Here is a 22,265-nt window from a genome sequence, read left to right on the forward strand (position 1 = left end):
TTCACATCCCACTTTGGACCTGACACTGAACACTTATTTCAGGCAGAGTGGTCCTTTATAAAGTGGTTTTGGACAAGCTGCTGATTTTGACATGGCTCTCTGTTGCCCCATGTAGTGAATAGCCAAATAAACATTCCACATCACCTGAGATTAAATCCATTCAGTCTGAATAAGTATGATGACTGCAAAACCTGTAGTTGACATTGGAAGTTTAGGACTGTTGGGTGCATTTACATTATTGCACCCATTTTCAGAACGAAGCGGTTTCTATTTCTACTTCAGGGTCCATAGGGTATCCACAGGATACCTTGGGGTATAGGTGTGACGTCAGTCGCAGGGCACCAAAGAGTTAAGCTTTCAGCCTCCCAGGATGCACTAGGTCCCCCTCCTATACCCCGCCCCCAGGCCAAGGCACCTCAGTTTAGTTTGGTGCCCGGCCGGAGTCGGGTGCACCTGTTGGAGTGGGGGCTAGAAGAGCCCCTGAAGCTTATTCTTCATGCAGCTGTGGCTGCACAACTGGATGAACAGCATGGACAGTCAGTCCTGACGTCCATGCTGTCTTCCCTACACCCCGCCGGTACCAGAACGCCGGTACTGATCCGGGGATGCTGGTGGGCGTCTGGGGTCACAGCTAGCGGTGACCCCAGATGCTCCGGACCATGGCCGGATTCAAGGGGGACAGAGGTAAGCAGCGGGGTCCCGCGGTGGGTCCCCGCTGATCACATGGTCCTAAGTCCCCAGGCAGGGGGCTCCCTGGGGACTGGCTGCAGCGTGGAGCCAGGCGACCAACCTGCGCTTCCACTACCCCCTGGGACAGCGGACCGCAGCAGAGCGGTAGCGCTGCGGCGTCCCAGGGGTTAAATGCATGCCAGGGGAGCGCGCCTTCCCTGTCTCACAGCCGGCGCCTCCCCCGCTGCACACAGCCCTCTCTGCACTGTGCTGACTGGTCCTGTGTCAGCGCTCCTCCCCCAGGCCAGCTTCTCTCTGCTCCTCGGCGGCCATCTTCTCTGCAACGCATGGTGAACGCTGCTGGAAGTCTGGAAGGAAGCATCGTGGTCTGGGTCCCCCCGCATACCTCTCCTCCGCTGTGGCTCAGGTCTGTGTATGCAGCGCTGTGTCCTACCAGGCCCTGTGTCTGTGTAGTTGAGTGATCAGCGCTGTTAGTGCAGGAATTGTTATTTCTCTGCATTGTATGTGACTGTGCTAGCGCTGCCTGTAACTATTCTTCACTAAACTGTCAGCTTTATTACTGTCCCTGTTCTTTCTGCTAAAGCCCTTGCGGTGCGGTGCTGCAGGGTGGTCTCTCGCCTATTTAATACTTAATTGGTGAGAGAGGTCACATACGTGGTGCCATCATGTCTGAAAGTGATTTTCCCCTCCGGCTACAGTGTACCACGTGCAAAGTACCGTTAGCGGAGGGGGAGGGTAGCGCGGAGGGCCTTTGCCGGCAGTGTTGTCCATGGCGCGGCCTATTACGGTTACAGCACCGGTACAGGAGCCGCCCTGGGCTTGTTTCGCTCAGGCGTTAACAGCTTTAGTGGGCCAGTTAGCTCCGCAGCCCGCGTTTACTCCGATGGGTTTGTCCCAGCAGTCTGTGGTGTCGTCACCCATGCAGGGGTTCCCACGACAATTGGTGGTACCCCACAGTCTCCCTATTTCCCCGCTCCCGGGTTCTCAGGAGCCAGCGTGGGTTAACTCCCTGACGAGTTCTTTACAGCACTTGTCGGATGTATTGCAAGGGGAGTCTGTGATGCGGCCTCATAAAAGGCCGGTGGCGTCTCTGTCCGCTCCTTATGAGGATGACGAAGGGACGTCTGATGATGGGGAGATTCTGGATCCTTACGATCAGGAACCTTTCCATACTAAGGACGCTGATGCTAAGTCCAAAGTATATATTCCTGGACTTATTCGGGCGGTCCGCACAGCCTTGGTGATTGAGGACGAAGTTCCCCCAGCGGCTAAATCTAAGTATGCCTTTTTCAAAGATGTGAAGGGCGATGCCACAGTCTTTCCTCTTTCGGGTCAGTTGGTGGACCATTTAGAGGAGGCGTGGAAACAACCTGGCAAAAGATACCAGCCGCAGAGACGCCTGGCGGTGGCTTATCCGTTCGCGGATAATTATTTTGCTAAGTGTGAATCCCCTCCACAGGTGGATTCTCACGTGACCCGTCTTGTCCGTAGTGCCACATTGCCGATGCCATCCATGTCCTCCCTTAAGGATGCTACGGACCGCAAGGTAGAAATCTGCCTGAAGTCCGCTTATTCCCTTGCAGGGGGGGCAGCACGGCCGGCTATGGCCATTTGCTGGGTTGCCAGAGCGATGGAGCGCTGGGCGGATTCATTAGAGGCTTCTTTTGAATCCGACTGTCCGGCCGAACAAGCGGAGTTGATTGGCAATCTCCGTGATTCGGCCACCTACATCAACGAGGCGGCTCTAGACATTAGTACTCTGGTGTCTAGAATTTCTTCAGCAGCGGTAGCTGCTCGTCGCACCTTGTGGCTGCGATCCTGGAAGGCGGACGCAGATCCAAGAAAGGTCTGGAAGCGTTGCCGTTTACCGGAGAAGTTCTCTTCGGTCCGGATCTGGATAAGATTGTGGCCACGCTGGCGGCAGCCAAATCTGCTTGTCTCCCGTCGGCCGCTGCTCCTTCTGGTTCTGGACCATCGTCCTTTCGGTCATCTAGGGCCCAGGGCAGGCCCAAACCACAGTCGTTTCCTCGACAGGCTGGCCCTAAGAAATCGGGCAAGCCCCGGAAACAGGCATGGAGTACCAGACGTCCGGCCCCCAAGCCAGATGACAAGCCTGCGGCCTGACGGTCCGGGTCTCCCCTTGGGGGATCCCAGGGTGGGAGGCCGCCTGCTGCAGTTCTCCCGGTGTTGGTCGTTCACTACGACAGACACTTGGGTTCTGGAGGTGGTCTCTCACGGGTACGCCCTCTCCTTCCGGCACAGACCCCCGGCTCGATTCTTCACCACGGGTCTACCATCAGACCGGAACAAGGCTACGGAGCTGCGGAAGGTATTGCACACTATGCTCCAGGCTGGAGTTATAGTGCCTGTTCCATTCTCCCAGAGGGGCCAGGGTTTCTATTCAAATCTATTTTTGGTACAGAAACCCAATGGGTCATATCGTCCGATTCTCAACCTCAAAGCACTCAACAAGTCTTTGCGGGTCCCGAAGTTTCGGATGGAGACCCTACGGTCCATCATTCTGGCGCTGGAACCTGGGGACTACATGGTGTCATTGGACATACAGGACGCTATGGCGGTCATGGCGGCTTCTCTGCGGCTGCAAGGAGTCCGCATGTTGCCGTACTTGGACGACCTGTTATTGGTGGCAGGATCTCCAGAGCTCCTGTTACACCACTTGGACCTGACCATTGCACTGCTGCAACGGCACGGCTGGCTAATTAACTGGCAGAAGTCCACTCTAATCCCGTCTCGGAGGATTCTGCATCTTGGAGCCTTATTGGACTCGGGACAGCAAAGGATCTTCGTGACGGAGGACAAGATCTCTGCTTTACAGTCAAGGGTGCGCAGTTGTCTGCACAGCCGCCGGGTGTCCTTACACTCGGCGATGAGGTTACTGGGCTCCATGGTGTCGGTGTTCGACATGGTGGAATACGCCCAGTTTCACTCTAGACCTCTGCAGCACCTGATCCTGTCCAAGTGGAACGGGCTGCCTCAGTCTCTGAAGTTCCAGACGATTGTGCTCACCCCGGAGGTTCGCCTGTCCCTTGCGTGGTGGTTAAAGATGACCCACCTCAACAAGGGACGTCCGTTCTGGGTTCCAAATTGGGTCCTGTTGACAACGGACGCCAGTCTTCGAGGCTGGGGAGCAGTTTCGGGTCCACACTTGTTCCAGGGCAGGTGGACACCGACAGAAGCGGAGCTTCCAATAAATATCTTGGAACTCCGTGCGGTCTTCAATGCTCTCCTGCAGGCACAGCGGTTTCTCCAGGGTCACCCGGTGCAGGTCCAGTCGGACAATGCTACCACCGTGGCCTACATAAACAGGCAAGGAGGAACTCGCAGTCGGGCGGCTCTCGTAGAGGTCTCTCGGATCCTGGTTTGGGCGGAGCGCAATCTTCCGGCCATATCAGCGGTCTTCATCCCGGGAGTGCTAAATTGGGAGGCGGACTTTCTAAGTCGCCAGGACGTTCATCCAGGGGAATGGTCCCTGCACCCGGACGTTTTTCAACTACTGGTGGACAGGTGGGGTCTTCCAGAAATCGACCTCATGGCGTCCCGGCACAACAACAAGTTGCCGGTGTACGGGTCTCGCACAAGAGACGAAGGGGCGTCTCTGGTGGATGCTCTGTCCGTCCGGTGGACGTTCAGGTTCGCATACCTGTTCCCTCCGGTCTCCCTTCTTCCACGGGTAATCCGGAAATTCAAACAGGAAGGAGGGACGCTCCTGTTGATAGCTCCCGCGTGGCCCAGACGGCACTGGTTCTCAGACCTTCAGGGTCTGTCCGTGGACAGTCCTCTGCGGTTGCCGCTACGACCGGACCTTCTGTCTCAGGGTCCTTGTCTTCACCCGGACCTGACTCGGCTGTCTTTGGCGGCGTGGCTGTTGAGATGGCCATGCTGAGGTCCTGGGGGTTTGCCAGCTCTATGCTGTGTACCATGTTACGAGCTCGGAAACCGTCTTCCGCGAGGATATACCATCGCGTGTGGCATACGTTCTTCCAGTGGTGTCGACCGAGAGGTTATGCACCGCGGGAGTTTCGTCTGTCTCGGATTCTCGCCTTCCTGCAAGCGGGACTAGATCATGGGCTTCGCCTTGCTTCTTTGAAGGTACAGGTTTCGGCCCTATCTGTCTGGTTTCACCGTAGGATTGCTACAATCCCGGATGTGCGCACCTTTATGCAAGGTGTTCTCCGTATTCAGCCGCCCTTTGTTCCACCTGTGGCGCCTTGGGATTTGGCTGTGGTCCTGAGGACTCTCCAAGGACCGCCGTTTGAACCACTGGGCTCAGTGGATATTAAATGGCTAACAGCTAAGACTGTTTTCCTTCTGGCCGTTGCTTCAGCCAGACGTGTTTCTGAGTTAGGGGCTCTTTCTTGTAGACCCCCTTTCTTGGTTTTTTTCATGGGAACAGGGCAGTGCTCCGCACTCGGCCCGAGTTTCTCCCCAAAGTTGTTTCCCAGTTTCAGGTTAACGAGGAAATAGTGGTTCCGGCCTTTAACTCACCGGGTCTTTCCGTGGGTGAGGCCTCTTTGGATGTTGTGCGGGCCTTAAGGACTTATGTGGACCGCACTTCTTTGTTTAGGAAGTCGGACGCTTTGTTGTCCTCTATGGCTTCTGTAAAAAGGGTTGGCCTGCTTCAAAGCAAACTTTGGCAGCCTGGATCCGTATGGCTATTTCTGAAGCTTATCTTCATGAAGGCCTACCGGTCCCTCCTTCTCTGAAGGCTCATTCCACTAGGTCTGTGGGTCCTTCGTGGGCAGCTTGACGTGGTGCCTCGGCAGTTCAGATCTGCAAGGCTGCTACGTGGTCTTCTGTCCATACCTTCGTGAGGTATTACAGGTTTGACACCTTCGCCTCTCAGGATGCTTCCTTCGGGCGGCGGATTCTCCTTTCTGCACAGGAGCGTCCCCACCCTTAAAGGATACTGCTTTGGGACATCCCCAAGGTATCCTGTGGATACCCTATGGACCCTGAAGTAGAAAATATGAGATATGGTAAGAACTTACCCTTGTTATCTCTATTTCTACGAAGTCCATAGGGTTCCACAGGACTCCCGCCCTGTCGCACCTGTGCTGCAGATGGGCTTTGCTCTGGTCACCGGTTTTCCGTCTCCCTCTGGTGAGAATGTGATTCTTGTATGTGTCCAGATCTTTGTTCTCTCTCTTCCTTCTCCTCCTCCGGCCTATGGCTTGGTAACTAACTGAGGTGCCTTGGCCTGGGGGCGGGGTATAGGAGGGGGACCTAGTGCATCCTGGGAGGCTGAAAGCTTAACTCTTTGGTGCCCTGCGACTGACGTCACACCTATACCCCAAGGTATCCTGTGGAACCCTATGGACTTCGTAGAAATAGAGATAACAAGGGTAAGTTCTTACCATATCTCATATTTTTTCCAGTTATGTATTTGTGTTGGCCTATTGGATGTTTTATGAGCTTTTTATCTTCTCTTATTTATAGGTCGCAGGAATTGTTGGCAGGGCTGACTTGCTTTGTGCATTTTTTGTTGTTTTATCATTTCTTGGATACAGCAAAGCCCTACCAGGAAGTAAGTAATCATATTTGTATTTATCTATCTATCTATCTATCTATCCATCTTTAAATTAAGATTCAAAGGTTATTGAAATAGCTGTGCACCTAAAAGATTGTCTGTATTTGTAGCAAAGTTCTATAAATACACTCCCCGTGTTTCAGGTGGACGCTGTATGTTTCTCCGTGTAGACAGTCGTTGTGATGTCCCAGAGGTATTTAATACTAAAAACAGAATGAGAAACAAGCGCCCTCTAGTGTAGTAATTTAGTAACCAAAAGTATAAATTGGTCAATATGCATACCTAGCATAGATCTAAATCGGCACATCAAAATAGAGCCTTTTAGGAGAGACCAGAATCGCAAACAAGGGTCCTTGTCCTTTCTGCAGCACCGGGGATGGACCAAACAGAAGCATGCTCAATTGCTCCTCCTATGTGTCAGCTCATCAATGCACCATCACATGTAGAAACAAGAAATGGTGACTTCCATGGTGTCGTATTTTCAATATAAATTGCTTAGCACATAACATCAATATCAACTCGTACATGAAAAACGTAAAATTAGTTATTTGGAAGAGAGTTCAGGTCAACGCAATCCCTCAATGAATTTCGTCACTCTATATATTAGCTGGACTTCATCAGGAGGAGCAATATTAAATTGAAAATAAAAAACCATGAAAGCCACCATTTCTTGTTTCTACATGTGATGGTGCATTGAGGAGCTGACCTATAGAGGAGCAATTGAGCACACTTCACTTTAGATCATTACTGGTGGATACCACTTTTTGCCTGAGGACTGTTAGGACCTTCCCTGGTTTTTCATTGAAGTCAGTACTCATTGTGATATTTATGAGCAAACACATTCTTAAGAACAGCCATGAATTGTCTTCTGCTGTTATTTTTTTTTCCTCCTTCTTATACCCCTGAAGAAGTCCATCTTTACGGATGTAACGCATTGGGTATTGAGTGTCATTGTCCATGTGCTAACTGAGTAGATCCTGTCTCAAGCTCACACCCATAAGTGTGCTGGCAGGTATCTGTAACATCTCCCTTATTAACAACATTGGTTTCTCTGACACCGTCTTTTATACAGTAAGCACATTTTAAAGCTTGTATATGGTTTTATCAAGAATAAAATATATTTGATATCAACTAATGACTGGCCAATGGGCCCTTATTTTTGGGTGATTCGGTGGATGGTTATATTTTCAGATTGTATGGGATGCACCAACCCCCACTATTGGGATATTAATGAGGATTCAAGCCAAATTAGCCTGTTTAATCACTCTAGACTGGACACAGGGCCTGATTCAGACCCGCTCACAAGCGGGTCGATGGTGGCCCAGTGCACACGCGCGAGCCCCAGAGCGAGCTCAAAAAGCACTCGCTCCGTGGCTCACTACAAAGGGGGCGGCTGTCGATGTTGATCGACAGTTCGCCCCGTTTTGTAGGCGTGGCGTGGGGGTGGCTTCACAAACGGAGGCGTTCCCATGCGAACGCCTGTTGTTTGTGGGCGGCCCCACTGACATCACCAGTGATGTCAGTGGGAGAGCTTCCAGCTCTATTAGAGCCAGAAACTCTCTGGGGCTTGCGGCCACGAGACTCTACCACAAGGGTCTCGTCACAAGCCCGATGGTCTTGACCATCACGACCATCATCCTGGCCACTCGCAATAGCTGTGGGTGGTCACGCACACCTATGCGAGCGGCCGGGAGGCCGCTCCAAAAAAAACGCCCTGATTCAGAGCGAGCGCTCTTTCAGAGCGACCGGCTCTGAATCAGGGCCACTGTTTCAAAAGGACACTTTTATTCATCATTTGAATTTTTAGTAGTGCACTTATGATATCGCATATATCTGGTTTTATATATAATATATGTAAGCTATAGAACAATATGCTGTGAGTTTAAATTAACATAATACTAAAATTAATTCCCCTCTTAGGTATCCATAGATTAATGATTTACTAACTGGTTAATATCTGAATTTTTCCTAAAGCTTTTCTCTCCCTCCTTGGCCTGTATATAGTTTGACTTTTTGAAAATTGAAAGCTTGTGTCTTTGCCTATATTGATTTATAACCCTCATATTTGGGGACTGGATGGTTGTGCTTTTTTGAGCAAAAATAAAGCCCTTTACTATACTGCAGGATTGCAGACCATGATAGTAGGGTTAATAACCTATAAGTTAGAATTATTATTAATCATTGCTTCAAGATAAAAACATCTTAGATGTATTATCTGGCGCTCAGATATGAATTTGGGATCTCTTTTTAATTTATTTTTTCCTTGATTGTGGCCTTGTGATATCTGGGACATCTGTGCATTTTGTAACAATTGCAGAGTGCGAGCCGCTAGCTTGTCTTCTGCGTGCAAACCCGGGAGTTGGGGGACTTAGATTAGGGGACAGAGAGGATAAAGTGGCATTATATGTCGATGACCTTCTTCTCTTTTTCTCATATTATTCTACATCTATGCCCACTGCACTTCAGTTAATGTCCCAATTTCCTATTGTTCCTGGCTTTTTCAACAAACTTGGAAAAGTCACATATCCTTCACCTTTGCGGTTCCTGGGCCTGATTCATTACCAATCGGCCTATTGTTGCGTTCTGCGTATGCATCGCAGTGCTCGTGTGCGTAGACTTCACTGAGATCGAACTGCGATCGCAGTGACTACGCAGTCCCATTGCAGAGTGATTGACAGGAAGTGACTGTTTGAGAGTGGTGGTGAAACGCAGGCGTGCCAGTGCATTTGAATGCCATTACAGAGGCGTGCATAAATTAGCCACTGCGATGCCATATGCAGCTTGGTCTTTCGCTGCGTGCGATGAAGTTAGCAATTCTTGCGTAAGGTCTGACCTTGTGCAAGTGTGTGTGAGGCTCCGATTTGTACTCGGTTACTGATTGTTTTGCATTTTTGCAAAGTATTACAGATGTGTGTAAGGTAAAGTAGGCGTCCTTATGTTATGCTGCGACGGTATTGCGATTGCAATCATTAGCATATTTTTGCAGTGAAACTGCGTGCATAATCGCAGCTGCAATTGCAATAGCCATCCGTAATGAATCGGGCCCGCTGTCCGGATCCTTCATTGATACCCCTCCCCCTCAGTTGGGTAGATAAATTCAAATTTTAGGAATTTGGATAAATAACTCCTCGTCAGATTACGTTGTTTTGTATATCCAACCACAACTTGTATATTTCAAGACCAAAACCCGCTCATGGAGCAAATTGCCTCTCACTCTTACTGGTAGAGTAAATCTGGTTAAGATAATAGTTCAACCCAAACTTCTTTATATTTTTCACCACTCACCTTCCAATGTCATTATTCTGCAGGGTGGAGGGTCTGGTCTCTTCTCTGGTCTACGTGGATGATCATGCTCTAATTCTGTATAATATTTTCTTAATAGAGCCAAAATGGATGGGGGCTTAGCGTTACCTAAATTTCGTTTTTATTACTATACTGCTCAACAATCGCATTTGCGGCTCTGGCTACTGGAAACCTCAGTGGGTGCTCTTCATATGCTACTTGTAGCTCAGGCCTCACCAGCACACTCTCCTTTTCAAGCCCTAACTGCAGGCCACGAATACCGCTTGGGTCCCCAGTTGCTCACTCAGGGTGGTAAAATTTGGGTGTCTGTTCATAAACTCCTAAGGCTTGAAGACCTTGACCCTGACACTCCTCTATGGAATGCCAAGTCACTGTCAGAACTATCCTCTCTTCAAGCTAGAGTGTTTTGGGGTGGCAGAGGCATAGCCACACTGGGAACATCTATAATGGTAATGTGTTTGAAATAATTTTCTCAACTACGTAATGAGTACTTGCTCCCCCAAACGATTTTTTACGGTTATTTACAATTTAGACCCACTTTAACAGATCAATTTTCAGGGATGTCACACAATATACAGGCCTCCACTCAAATTACTTTATTTGTTCTAAAAGAACTCTCTCCTCTATATACTTGTGTATAATGGTGGCTCATCACTCTTCTAATCTACCACGCCTAAAAACACAGTGGGAAGAAGATGTGGACCCGATGTGCGATGACTATTGGTCAATGGCCTTGGGATGTCCGAGTGAATCCACAGCATCTATTAGATTCCAACAGATTCAGCTGTTTACGATCCATAGAACTTATCTCAGCAATGAATGTCTTCTCCAATTTGGTGGTCGTCCTGATGCTAAATTTCCCATATGTGGACACACTCTGGGTACCTTTTGGCATCTCCTTTGGACATGCCCACAGGTTCAGGGTATCTGGTATCAGGTGATTCGTGTGATTACCTCTACCAGTATTTCTCAGTCTGTTCTCACACCGGTAGTTTGTATACTAGATACACTGGACGAGGATACCATTGATCGATACACCAGACAGTATATTCTTAATTCGTGCTCCCTGGCCAAAGTCTGCATAGCACGTTCATGGATGGTTACCACAGGTCCTGAATTTCGGGAATGGCTGTCTCTAGTAAATGCCACGGTGTCCCATGAGCGATACCTATATATTGCCTGTAAGGCTGAATTTAAATTTAATCTTATTTGGCAGAGGTAGCTAAAATCCAGATATGCTAAAGTGTCGACAGGTCCGACGTTCCCATAGTCTGACTACTAGATAATATGGATGATTAGGTCATAGTGACATATTGTGGTCATACTTTTATTTCTAGTGATTCTTCATTTACCCTAAATGGAGGTGTTTGAGGTGTTTCATACTGTGGTTTAGTACTTCTATATGTACGAGTTTCTTGTATACTTGGTTACACTATGATTATATGTATACGTGTTATTTTGATTCAATGGTACCAAATTTCTGTATTATGTGCTGTTTTGTCTGCTCAATTGTTTTTTTTTGATGATTGTTGCTTCTTATATTTTATTTTTTTTATTTTATGAGTATGTGTATGTTTATGAAAAAGAATAAAATACTCCATTAAAAAAAAAGTGCAATATGTGTTCTCTAATTTGTGTTTATTGATGGTGTTGGTTATGTACATATATATGGTTGTTTCCCTTAATATCTGTATTATATGGCACTTTGGTATGTAAATGTGCTCTTCCTTGTAAAACTGGTTGCCATATACAGACATTATTTTGTTAAATCCCCTTATTACTTGCAATTGTGATTATTGGGACTGATACGTCAATATTGTGTTCTGCTTTGGAACTTAGGACCTGATTCACACCTGCTCGCTAGATGCGGCCACTCGCTCCCAGCGTATGGTAATTCAGCTAAGTGACATCAAGGCAGCCGCTCGCACTGCAAGGCATAAGCACGCCCAGTATGTCTTGGTGAGCGATCACTTTGTGACACCCACCAGCCTGTCTTTAGCCGCCCACTAGTGTACGTCATCTCTAGGAAATATATGCAACCATCGGTACATCGGGAACCATCGGTAACAGACCGCAGCGCTTGCAGTTGACTGTACCCTGCCGCAAGCACTACGAGCAGTTCAGTGTAAAAATCAACCAAGTGACGTGTGCTATGACGCTGCCTGTTAATTATGCACGCCACTGAAATGGCGTTGAAACACTCTGGCACGCCTGCGTCCGCAACTCCACTGCCCCGTTACTACTGTCCTTCCCCTGTAACCACCCACAAACGGCCTCTCCTGTCACTCATTCCACTGGGCTGTCATGGCAGGGCAAGCGAGCACTTTCCGATCGCTCGTACTAGTTTGCACACGCGCACTGCGAACTACACGCATGCGCATATTAGCGAGCATTATCTGCAACGAGCGGCCGCTTGCTTGCGAGCTGGTCTGAATCAGGTCCTTAGCTTGTACCAGCTGTTTATCTTTGCATGTACTATCAGCTCTACCTTAAAACTTGAGTCACTCCTCCTTTCACTGGGAAGCATGCGTTCTAGCATGATGATATACACATGGATCACTGCCTGTGATATACAGCTATACTTTACTTATGTATAAATGCCCAGTTATGTTTTGACTTCAAAATATTTCTACTTGTCTCTGCCATGTGCTATTATTATGCTGTGAGTCTTATCAATGGTCTGTTTCCAGGACAAATACAATGACACTTTTTTTTTTAAATTTAAACCCATACAGCTCATTCCTGTTAGCCACGATGATCTCGCTGGTGCGAGTCATCGTGGCAATGGGCGCACTTTACGGCAGCCTGGATTTGCTGAATTTTGCTCGCAGCCCCATAGGGCTCCGAGCAAAATTCAGCGAATTCGGGTTCAGAGCGGGCAGCGAATGGTGTGAGGTGCCATGCCAGTCCATTGCTGGCGTTTTAATACCGTTGCAATGGCAACTCGCACCCTTCACACTTAATAGGATTGACCCCTTAGTCTCCTCTTTCTCCCCTCCTCTGTCTCCCTTCCACACTCCTCTGCTGCTACTTATTTAGGTGTTATGATCGCGGATGCAGCTATGTTTATAAACCATGTCCTGCATTGTTTTGTACTGTAATGGTGCATACACACGGTCAGATTTCTCAGATCTGTCAGATGAACGATTTTACCAAAGATTTGAACGACTGAACGATTTTTGACTGCATTAAAATGGATGGAATCGGCCACGTCTGACTGCAAACACATCAGGTGTCAGATATCGTTATCTGACCATCGGGAACGCACATCATTCAAATCGTTCAGCTGACAGATCTGACAGATATGTCAGATTTTCCTTCAGATATGAACGATTGAACGATTTTTAAAATCGTTATCGTTCAGATCTGAAGAAAAATCTGACCGTGTGTATACACCATTAGTCACTGTTTTTTAGTTTCTCAGTCATCCGCTAGGGGACACTGGAGGATTCTAGACAGTGGGGTATAGACGGTGCTAAGTGGGAGCTGGCACTTTAAATTTTAAGAAGTGTGACTAGTTCCTCCTCCTCTATACCCCCCTACAAGCCCAGTCTACGTTAGTGCCTGAGGGGAGCTGGTTGTGTATGCACACTTCTCCTCAGGGTTTTTAATTAGAAAAAGCGCTGCTGCGCTGAAGTAAAGAAGTTTATTGAGGACAGACAGGCAATAGCTGCTGCCTATCTGCGTCGATGGAGCTGCCGGTGGGGACCCAATCGTAAGTGCACGTACTTCGCCTGGGGTCTCCGACTACAGAGACCTCAGTCTCCACTTACTGGGTTCCAGATGCTGCTGCTTGCAGCGCGTTTAAGGGCCCCCATCAGTCATTATCGCCGCTGGCAGCGGGCAGCTCCGTGGTATTCCCTGGCTCCACGACTAGCGGGGTAGCCAGGTTACTATCTTCAAGGGCGGTATATTCAGCAGCAGACTGCTCCGACTAGCGGAGCAGCCAAACGGCAGACATGTGCCTAAATAGCTCAAGCTAATACATGGCACTCAATTACTGAGACAATGGGGGTCATTCAGACCCGGTCGTTAGCGCCGATGCGCTCGGACCGGGTCGATGGCCCCCCACAGAGCATGCGCACGACGGCTATGGGAACGCCTGCCGTTTGGGGGAGGCCTCACTGACATCACTAGTGATGTCAGTGGAGAGCTTCCGGCTCAGACAGAACCAGAAGCTCTCCGGGGCTTACGACAAGGGAGACCCTACCCTAGGGTCTCGTCGTAAGCCCCGATGGTCGCGATGGTCTCTGACCATCGCGACCATCACCGGAGCGGTCGTTAGAGCTGTGGGTGTTAACCCACAACCTAACGACCGCAACAGAGGCGGGCGGTCAGGATGCAAGTGGCCGCCCAGTTTCTGAGCGACCGCTTGCATCCTCCGACCGCCTCTGAATGAGGCCCAATATGTCTTACTATGGCTCAACATGTTGAGCACAATACATAGCGCGCTTCTAGTTAAATGAGGCGCCATAGCAGGGGAGGTGGAGCTGAGCTCCGGAGTCCTGCTCTTTCCTCCCAGTGGTCCCAGTGCTTCTCTGGAAGTGTGCTGGCAGCCATTATACGGAGGGACTCTGTCTGAGAAAAACGTTGCTGCATAAAACTGGTAGCCTAACCTGGACTGTAAGTACACAGTGGGGTTTAGGCTGGTCAGGAGAGCATTTAAGTATCTGTGATTACTTCCTTTTATGCCTAGCATTTTCTGGCACTGCTAGGAGAGCTATTAGGGCAAGTGTGGCTCTCTCCTGCCTCTCTGTATCCCAGTTTCTTCTTTTGACCTTTTTCACTACACTTTACTGTTGCTTGTGTGCGGTCTGTATTTATCATGAGGCTCTAGAGGCGTCTCAACTGTTATTTACCTGCAAATATTGTGCAGATTAGTTTACACAAGGGCAGTCATTAACTCCTTATTGTGTAACACAAATTCCCACTGCTGCACTGGTTGTGTGGAGTTTGTGTGTTCTCCCTGTAAAAATTGCATACTGATCAATAATCTTCAGGGATGTCTAATTCGCAGTCTTGTACGGCGCAGGTAATGATAACAAAGCAAATGAGCTTTGGGCAATTGGCTGATTAAGAGATAAGCTACTGTTAAGGAGCTTATTCCGTTAGCATAACATATAGGTGAAGCTGCGTCTTACCTTGGAGAAGCATCCAATGACGTTTCCTTATCCCCCTCCATGAGGTGATGTCGGCGCGTAGAGCGCTGTGGCTCAAGCAATGGCATATCTCGGCTGAGCTGGAGGCTTCTCGGACAGAGAGAGGGGCTTCCAGGTCAGAGGCTCTAGAAGCATGGGGGACGTCCATTAGTTAAATTCATGGGATCTCAAAACCATGGCTGTTTCCTGTACCACTAAACAGTGTCAGATGGGATAGAGGCTTTATTTTCTGGAATCCGCCAGGTATTGCACATACAGGAGGAGGACACTAGTCCCTACTCCACAGTAGTTCTTTATAAAGAAACAAAAAATGTCAACTTGGGAACATCCGGATGTCCCGGCGGTTATTATCTTTTTCTCCCACTACAGTAGATCCATCGGTTTCACGGCTTTTTAAGAAGTCGATGCTACCGGTTCCTGGGGCCATGTCTTTTAAAGACATCGGACAGGAGATTGAAGAATTTGTACAGCTGCAGGTGTGATACTGCGTCCTGTCGTTGTAATCTGCTGAAGGCTGATACAGAATCGAAGAAAGCTGTGAAAACACTTCCATTCAACATGAGGTTAAGTACACTACCAAGCCTAGGCATGACGGGCTTTCCTCTCACCTGGGGGTTCCCAGAGTGGGAGTGCGTTTTCAGGACTTTAGATAAGTATGGACGGAATCTTGTACGGATGCTTGGGTACGGTATCTCATCACTCGGGGATACAAGCTTGGCTTTCAGTCTCCTTGGTTTTTTTCACTACAGGTTGGCCAGTTTCCAACGACAGGAGTATAATTTTACATTACATTATACACTAGCTTCTATCCAAGAGAGTGGTGGTCCAGGTTCTCAGACATCAGACCGGACAAAGTTTTTTTTACTCCAGTCTCTTCGTGGTTCCGAAGCCTGACTGCTTGGTCAGACCTACTCTAATCTCAATCTCTGCCTAAGGATTTTCCAGTTCAACATGGAGTCCCTTCAGTTGGGGATTTAGGGACTAGAGGGTGGCGAATTCATGATATCTCTGGATATCAAGGACGCCTTCCTTCACATCCCTATCTGGCCACCTCACCAGGCGTTTCTGAGATTCGTAGTTCGGAACTCTCATTTCCAGATTCAGGCCTTATCCTTCGGCTTATCATTCCCCAGGATATTCACAAAGGTCATAGCTGTGATGAGGACTATCCTTTGGTAACAGGGGATCACTATTATCCCTTACCTGGGTGATCTTCTGCTGAAGGCCCATTCCAGGGACCAATTACTGCAGAACATCACAGTAACTCATAGCCGTCTAATTCGTCATGGGTGGATTCTGAATTTTCCCCAGTCTCCTCTGCAACCGACACAGAGGCTACAGTTTCTGGGTATGATCATGGATACCTTATGTCAGAGAATGTTCCTCTCTTAGGAAAAAGCAACTGCCATTCAGGAGATAGTGAGGACGGTCCTTCGATTCGACATAATCTGGTATCTATGCATTTTTGCATTCGACTCCTGGGGAAGATACCCCTTCTCTGGTGGTTGAACTCGATACACCTACTGGAGGGAAAGAGATTCGGAGTGTGGGATGGGACTCTTATCACCACAGACACAAGTCTGAAAGCATGTGGGGCTGTGATTCAGAAACATCACTTCCAATGCCACTGGACATCACAAGAAGCGAGTCTGCTGATAAACATATTGGAATTGCGGGCAGTGTTATACACTATTCAGACAACAGATCACCTGTCAGGGTCCAGTCGGACCATGCCACGACAGTTGTGTACATTAACCAAAGCGGCACCAGATGTCGGGCGGCTGTAAAGGAGGTAAGCCGATTCCAACCTGGGCGGAAAAGTTTGTGATGGCAATCTCCGCAATCTACATTCCAGGCGTAGAAAATTGGGAGGCAGACTACCTCAGCCGGCAGGACGTACAACTTCCGCAGGTTTTTGAACTGCTGGTCCAACACTGGGTCTTCCATATCGACCTCATCGCATCCAGGAAAAATCATCATTTGCTTCTCTACTGTTCTTGGTCGAGAGACCCGGAGGCAGTGGCAGTGGACGCACTGTCAACACCGTGGCAGTTCCAGATTTGTCTACCTGTTTCCTCAGTTTCCTCTTCTTCCTTGGATTCTACAACGCATCAAAAGGGAGAAGGCCAAGGTTCTATTGGTAGTTCCGGGTTGGCCTCGCAGAGCTTGGTATTCCAGCCTTCAACTTCTGCTGATTGATGATCCGTGGCTCCTTTGTCTGAGAGAAGATCTCTTACTACAGGGTCCTTTAGTCTATCCAGACTTAAGGCGGCTACGTTTGATGGCGTGGCTGTTGAAAGGGCCATCTTGAGACGTAAAGGGATACCATCCAAGGCAATCCCTACTATGCTTGGAACTCATAAGGAAGTTACTTATAAACATTACCACCGTATTAGGAAGACTTAGGGCCTGATTCAGAGCCGTTCGCTATTTGTGGTCGCTCGTTTAAAAACAAGGGGTGGCTATTCAAATGATCCGTACGCACATTGCAGTCTGTTCACACCTCTAAGTCTGAACGAGCGTGCAAAACATACGCTCGTTTATTTGTTAAAAACGCCCCCTGGCCGCTCGCATCCTACGTCATGTCCGCTATTTATTAGATTAATCGAGTACATCGACCAGCGTATGAACTGCTCGCTATTCTTGTGGTTGGTGTTTGCTACCACAAATTTGCGAGCAGTTCTGGCTATAAAATAACCCAGTGACGTGGTCAATGACGCTGCTGTTTTAAATATGCACACCCATAAAACGCCCGTTTTGACCTTTAAGCACGCCTGCGTTCGGATCTCCACTCCCCATTTTCAAGCACCTTCCCCTGTTACCACCCACATACGCCTCATTCTGTCACTCAAAATAGCAGGCCCTCGCTATATTGCGTACCAACGATTTTCGGCCGCACTGACTGGTTCGCGCATGCGTACTAAAAACCGTACGCATGCGCAGATGTGCAAACATCGCTCGGAACGAGCGTACTGCCGCTAACGAGCGGCTCTGAATGAGGGCCTTAGGTTTCATGGTGTGAATGTAGAGGGGCTCCTCCCACAAAATTCAACCTAACCAGATTTCTGCTTTTTCTGCAAACAGGTTTTTCAGCCGGTCTGCGGTTGGATTCTCTGAAAGTTCTATTTTCAGCTCTGACGGTTTTCTTACAAAAGAAGCTGGCCTTGATACCGGAGGTGCAGACTTTTCTGCAAGGTGCGATTCGGTTACAGCCTTTGTTCCTCCTATGGCTCCATGGGATTTTGATCTTGTCCTTTCCTTCTTACAGTCTTCTCTGTATGAACCTTTGTAGTCTGTGGAGTTAAGATATCTTTCGGGGAAGGTAACACTTCTCACACTGGCATCAGCCAGGAGGGTGTCGGTATTAGGACCTCTATCCTGTTGTCTTCCATACATGGTATTTCATGAGGATAGAGTGGAAATCCATACAAGAATGGATTTTTTTTCCTAAAGTGGTTTCGGCTTTCCACACAACCAACCTATTGTGGTTCCGGTTCTTCCACAGGCTTCACATACGTCAAGATCCTTAGATGTTGTTAGAACTATGTGGAGAGGACAACAACCATACGTAAAACAGACACTCTATTTGTTTTGTATTATGCTGTGCTGGTTGGCCAGCTTCCAAACAGTCGCTAGCCCGCTGGATTCGTCTGACCATCAGACTGGCGTACGTGGCCGCATCTAGGGAGCCTCCGCCTTCCACTCGCTCAGTGAGTTCCTTACGGGCGGCTGCTCGCAGGTTTTTAACCATGGAGTCACTTTGCCGGACGGCTCCTTGGTCTGGTCGGCATACCTTTATTCGTTTTTATAGATTTGACACGTTTGTGACCTCTGCAAAGCAGTTTAGCTAGTCTGTTTTGCAGGGTTCTCAGCGCTCTCATGCCCGTGATGGGTGCTCTGGGATGTCCCCACTGTCTAGAATCCTCCAGTGTCCCCTAGTGGATGAAGGAGAAAATATGATTTTGGTACTTACCGATAAATCCCTTTCTCCGATTCCATAGGGGGCACCGAACGCCCACCCTGCGCTGTTCCTTCCTGCCAGGGTTGCGGTCATTTTATGTTATGACTGTTAGAGAACTGTTTGTCTGGTTGTGTTACTGTTATTTCAACCTTTTCATATGTTCTGTGTACTTGCTCCGCCTCCTCTTCTGCCGTTTGTTTTTTCTCAGCTCTCCCGGGCACAGTTTTCTAAGACTGGGCTTGTAGGGGGGTATAGAGAGGGAGGAGCTGGTCACACTTCTTAAAATTGAAAGCGCCAGCTCCTACTTAGCACCGTCTATACCCCTCTGTCTAGAATCGTCCAGTGTCCCCTATGGAATCGGAGAAAGGGATTTATCGGTAAGTGCCACAATCCTGTTTTTGCTCATGTCTAAGCTGCTACAGACCCCTTGTGGTGCCATAAAAATAAAGGATAATAATAAATGTAAACAAACACCTAGTGGTATGTGAATTAAATTAAAACTAATAAACACTTTTTGCTAAAAAAAAAAAAAAATTAGTCAGCACATCTAAAGCTGGATTTATATTTGATGTGTGTGTTCTACCATACATTGCTTGTATGGGAAGGACATTCCCTCCAGTGAATACTACTGCTGAGGTTTTCACATTGCATCAATTCAATAGCTTCACAGTTTTGTTAGTTGTCAGCAGAGGCGTCACCGGGTCTGGTGACACCTGGTCCGCACTCTGACTACCCCGAAGCGCGCCCGAAAAGGGGATGTGACCTAAAATAAAGAGGCGTGGCCTCGCGGGGGATCCCGATAACTTCACTCCGGGGGCAGCCCAGCATCGCCGGAGATGCTGGGCTTCCCCCGGAGACTGGGCTGTCGGCTCCTCTCCTATGACAGGAGCCGGGTGCTGCAGGAGAATGTCACACTGCAGCACCCGTTTCTGTCATCGCAGGGAAGCCGGCATTTTTGATGTCACACCCCGTGAGGGTGACACCTGGGTGTGGCCCACACCCCCCTCATGACACCACTGCTTGTGAGAATGCACCTGATTGATTGAGCTATGACATTCCCAGACTCTCTTGATCTGTATCTTGTGGACTGGTACAAGCTTTGCACATTTTCAATATTCTCCAATAACTGTAGTTTGTGGTACTTTGTTAGAGATTAGTAATTTGGTGATGGGGGGGTCTATGAAAAGGATTTCCCCTATTCTTTTGCTGTTTTGACTTGAGGAAGAGAGATCTCCCAGGTATTATAATTTATTATATTGCTACCATATTACTCAGCTTTTTAAAGAGATTAATCATTAGCATGCATCGCTACCCCATATGAACTTGCACTGTAAATGCCATTAAACACCCCCCCACCCCCCATGAGTCCATTAGAAAGCAGCTACAGGACATACAGGGAGAACATAGAATCTACACACACACAGTGCCGTGGGTGACATTAAACCTATGACCCTATCGCTGTGAGGCAGCAATACTAACCAATGTGCACAGTAGTTAGCATTACAGTGGTTCCTGGTAATTTAGTTACCAGGAATGAGACTTCAGCTGTTGCTTTTTGACATGTTGTGATCCTGAGATGATAGTACAGTATTTAGATTGACATTCTAAAGCTTGAAATCACACAGCGCCATTAAAAGTATTAACAAAAGGCTTATGTGCTGACATTGTGCATCTCACGCAGTATAGAGTAACACTTCAAACTGCATCTGCTGCCCTTGACTTTCATTACAAATCGGAAAACCGATTTCCACACGACGTTTTAAGTGCACAATAGCTAACTTTATGCAAAGAAATAGCAACTCGCTGACCTTTTTAAATTTCATAGAGAAATCCATGCTGTTAGAGGAGAACAGAAAGATTCATAACCACGTTTGATAAAAGCACTAATACATCTTTAAATATATGCTACTAAATTCTGTAGAGGAAGCCTGATGTGACAATTCATCTGTTTACTGATGAACATTTGTGTCCCTACTAAATGTTCTGTACAGAGTATTTTGTTATTCCTCTGGTGGAAAAGAAATATGTAAACTTTTGGTAAGTTATGTACATTAAAATAAACACTTACAGGCATGATTTTCTCTTTGATCACTGACTTATGAATAGTAGTTAAAGGGTATGTCACTTCTTTCATAGTAATGACATTATATCAGGGGATCATGGACAAGGAAGCTGCAAATGTAATTGTAATTAAATTAGTCTGCACTTATTATATAAAGATAGGTTGGCTGAAGCGTTCACCGTTGAGATGGCCGCCATTTTAGTGATCCTAGTATATGCAGTATGTGGGCAATACGATCACCCCCTCTTCTGTTTCGCTCACAGGGAAGGGGGTCAGCTCCAGCTCATATATAGTAGATCAGACACTTGCTCTTAAAAGTAAACTTCTAATTTGTAGTATTTATGGTGTCCAGCCTCTGAACAAATGTAAATGGATAAATATCATTTGTGCGATTCTCACCAGTGGCTATGTGATTATATTGTATACACCCCTAAGCGGATGAGCTATTCCTCTATTTTTCATCTACATGGGGACTGATACAAGATTGCATAGGTAGAGGAATCAGTAGCAGGAAGTAAGAAGTAATAATGCCCCTATATAGGTCATTGGTCCTGCCTCATTTAGAAAACTGTGTTCAGTTCTGGAAGGATATAAATACATTAGAGACTGTACAAAGAAGGGCAACTAAAATGGAGCATGGCCTACATCACAAAACTTAACAAGAAATACTAAAATATCTCAATATTTATAGTTTGGAGCAGACAAGGAAAAGGGGGGACATGATAGAAACTTTCAAATATATCATGGTGCAGGAGGGAGACATTCTTGATAGGAAGAGAAGTACTAGAACACGAGAACATGCACTGAAACTGGAGGGAGCTTCAAAGGAAATCTGAGGAAAAATTACTTGACAGAAAGGGTAGTAGATAAGTGGAATAGCCTCCCATCAGAGGTGGTAGAGGCTAAGATAGTAGAGCAATTTAAACATGCTAGGGATAGGCATAAGAATATCCTTACAGAGAACTGAGAATGACATAGGGTTAAGGTTATCAAAAGGTAAAAAAGGGGCAGACTAGATGGGCCAAGTGGTTCTTATCTGCCGTCAAATTCTATGTTTTAATCACATAGCTTCTGTTGAGCGGCGCATAAATTATATTTATCCATTAGCTCAACCCAAGACTCTGCTCCAACCATTTGACTTGCACATGAATAGGTTGTATAAGCAGACTGCTCTAGCAGCGGCCTCCCATCCTGTGAATTAGCTCTTACTGATTGTGAGAGGAAGGCGGCTGGTAGGAAGAGATAGCAATGCCACACATGTTCTTTAGTATATTTGGCTCACTACAAAGTCGCCATCCTCCTGGCTGGACAAGCGAGACAAAAACAAATAATATTTTAGAACATGGGACCTCTACCTTGTGGTGGGTGCTCTTCAATTTTATTTATTTTTTCCAACGTGAGTTATGAAATGTGTCATTTTGGAGGCTATTCTGTTTTACTATAAATCTTACCTGGTCGTTTATGGGTTTGCCTCTTCTGTCATTATCAAGGAAAGGTCTTCACTAAGGACTGCTAAGAATGGTTTTCTCAATAAATGCATTG

At 47.5% G+C, this 22,265-nt stretch overlaps 1 protein-coding gene across 4 annotated transcripts in view; it reads left to right on the forward strand.

Annotated features, from left to right (window-relative positions):
• Nucleotides 1–22,265, forward strand: part of TMTC4 (transmembrane O-mannosyltransferase targeting cadherins 4) — an 87,809-nt gene that overhangs the window by 35,292 nt on the left and 30,252 nt on the right. For all 4 annotated transcript variants that reach the window (XR_015872849.1, XM_088458129.1, XM_088458142.1 and 1 more), the window contains one exon: nt 6,148–6,235. Coding sequence is in view for 3 of the 4 variants with exons in the window: in XM_088458129.1 (XP_088314255.1) it covers nt 6,148–6,235 (88 nt within the window). In the remaining variant the exon portion in view is untranslated. The remainder of the gene's footprint in view (nt 1–6,147; nt 6,236–22,265) is intronic.

Source organism: Taudactylus pleione, unplaced genomic scaffold (assembly GCF_031769625.1).
Source record: "Taudactylus pleione unplaced genomic scaffold, aTauple2 ptg000041l, whole genome shotgun sequence".
In the NCBI taxonomy this organism is placed as follows: Eukaryota; Metazoa; Chordata; class Amphibia; order Anura; family Myobatrachidae; genus Taudactylus; species Taudactylus pleione.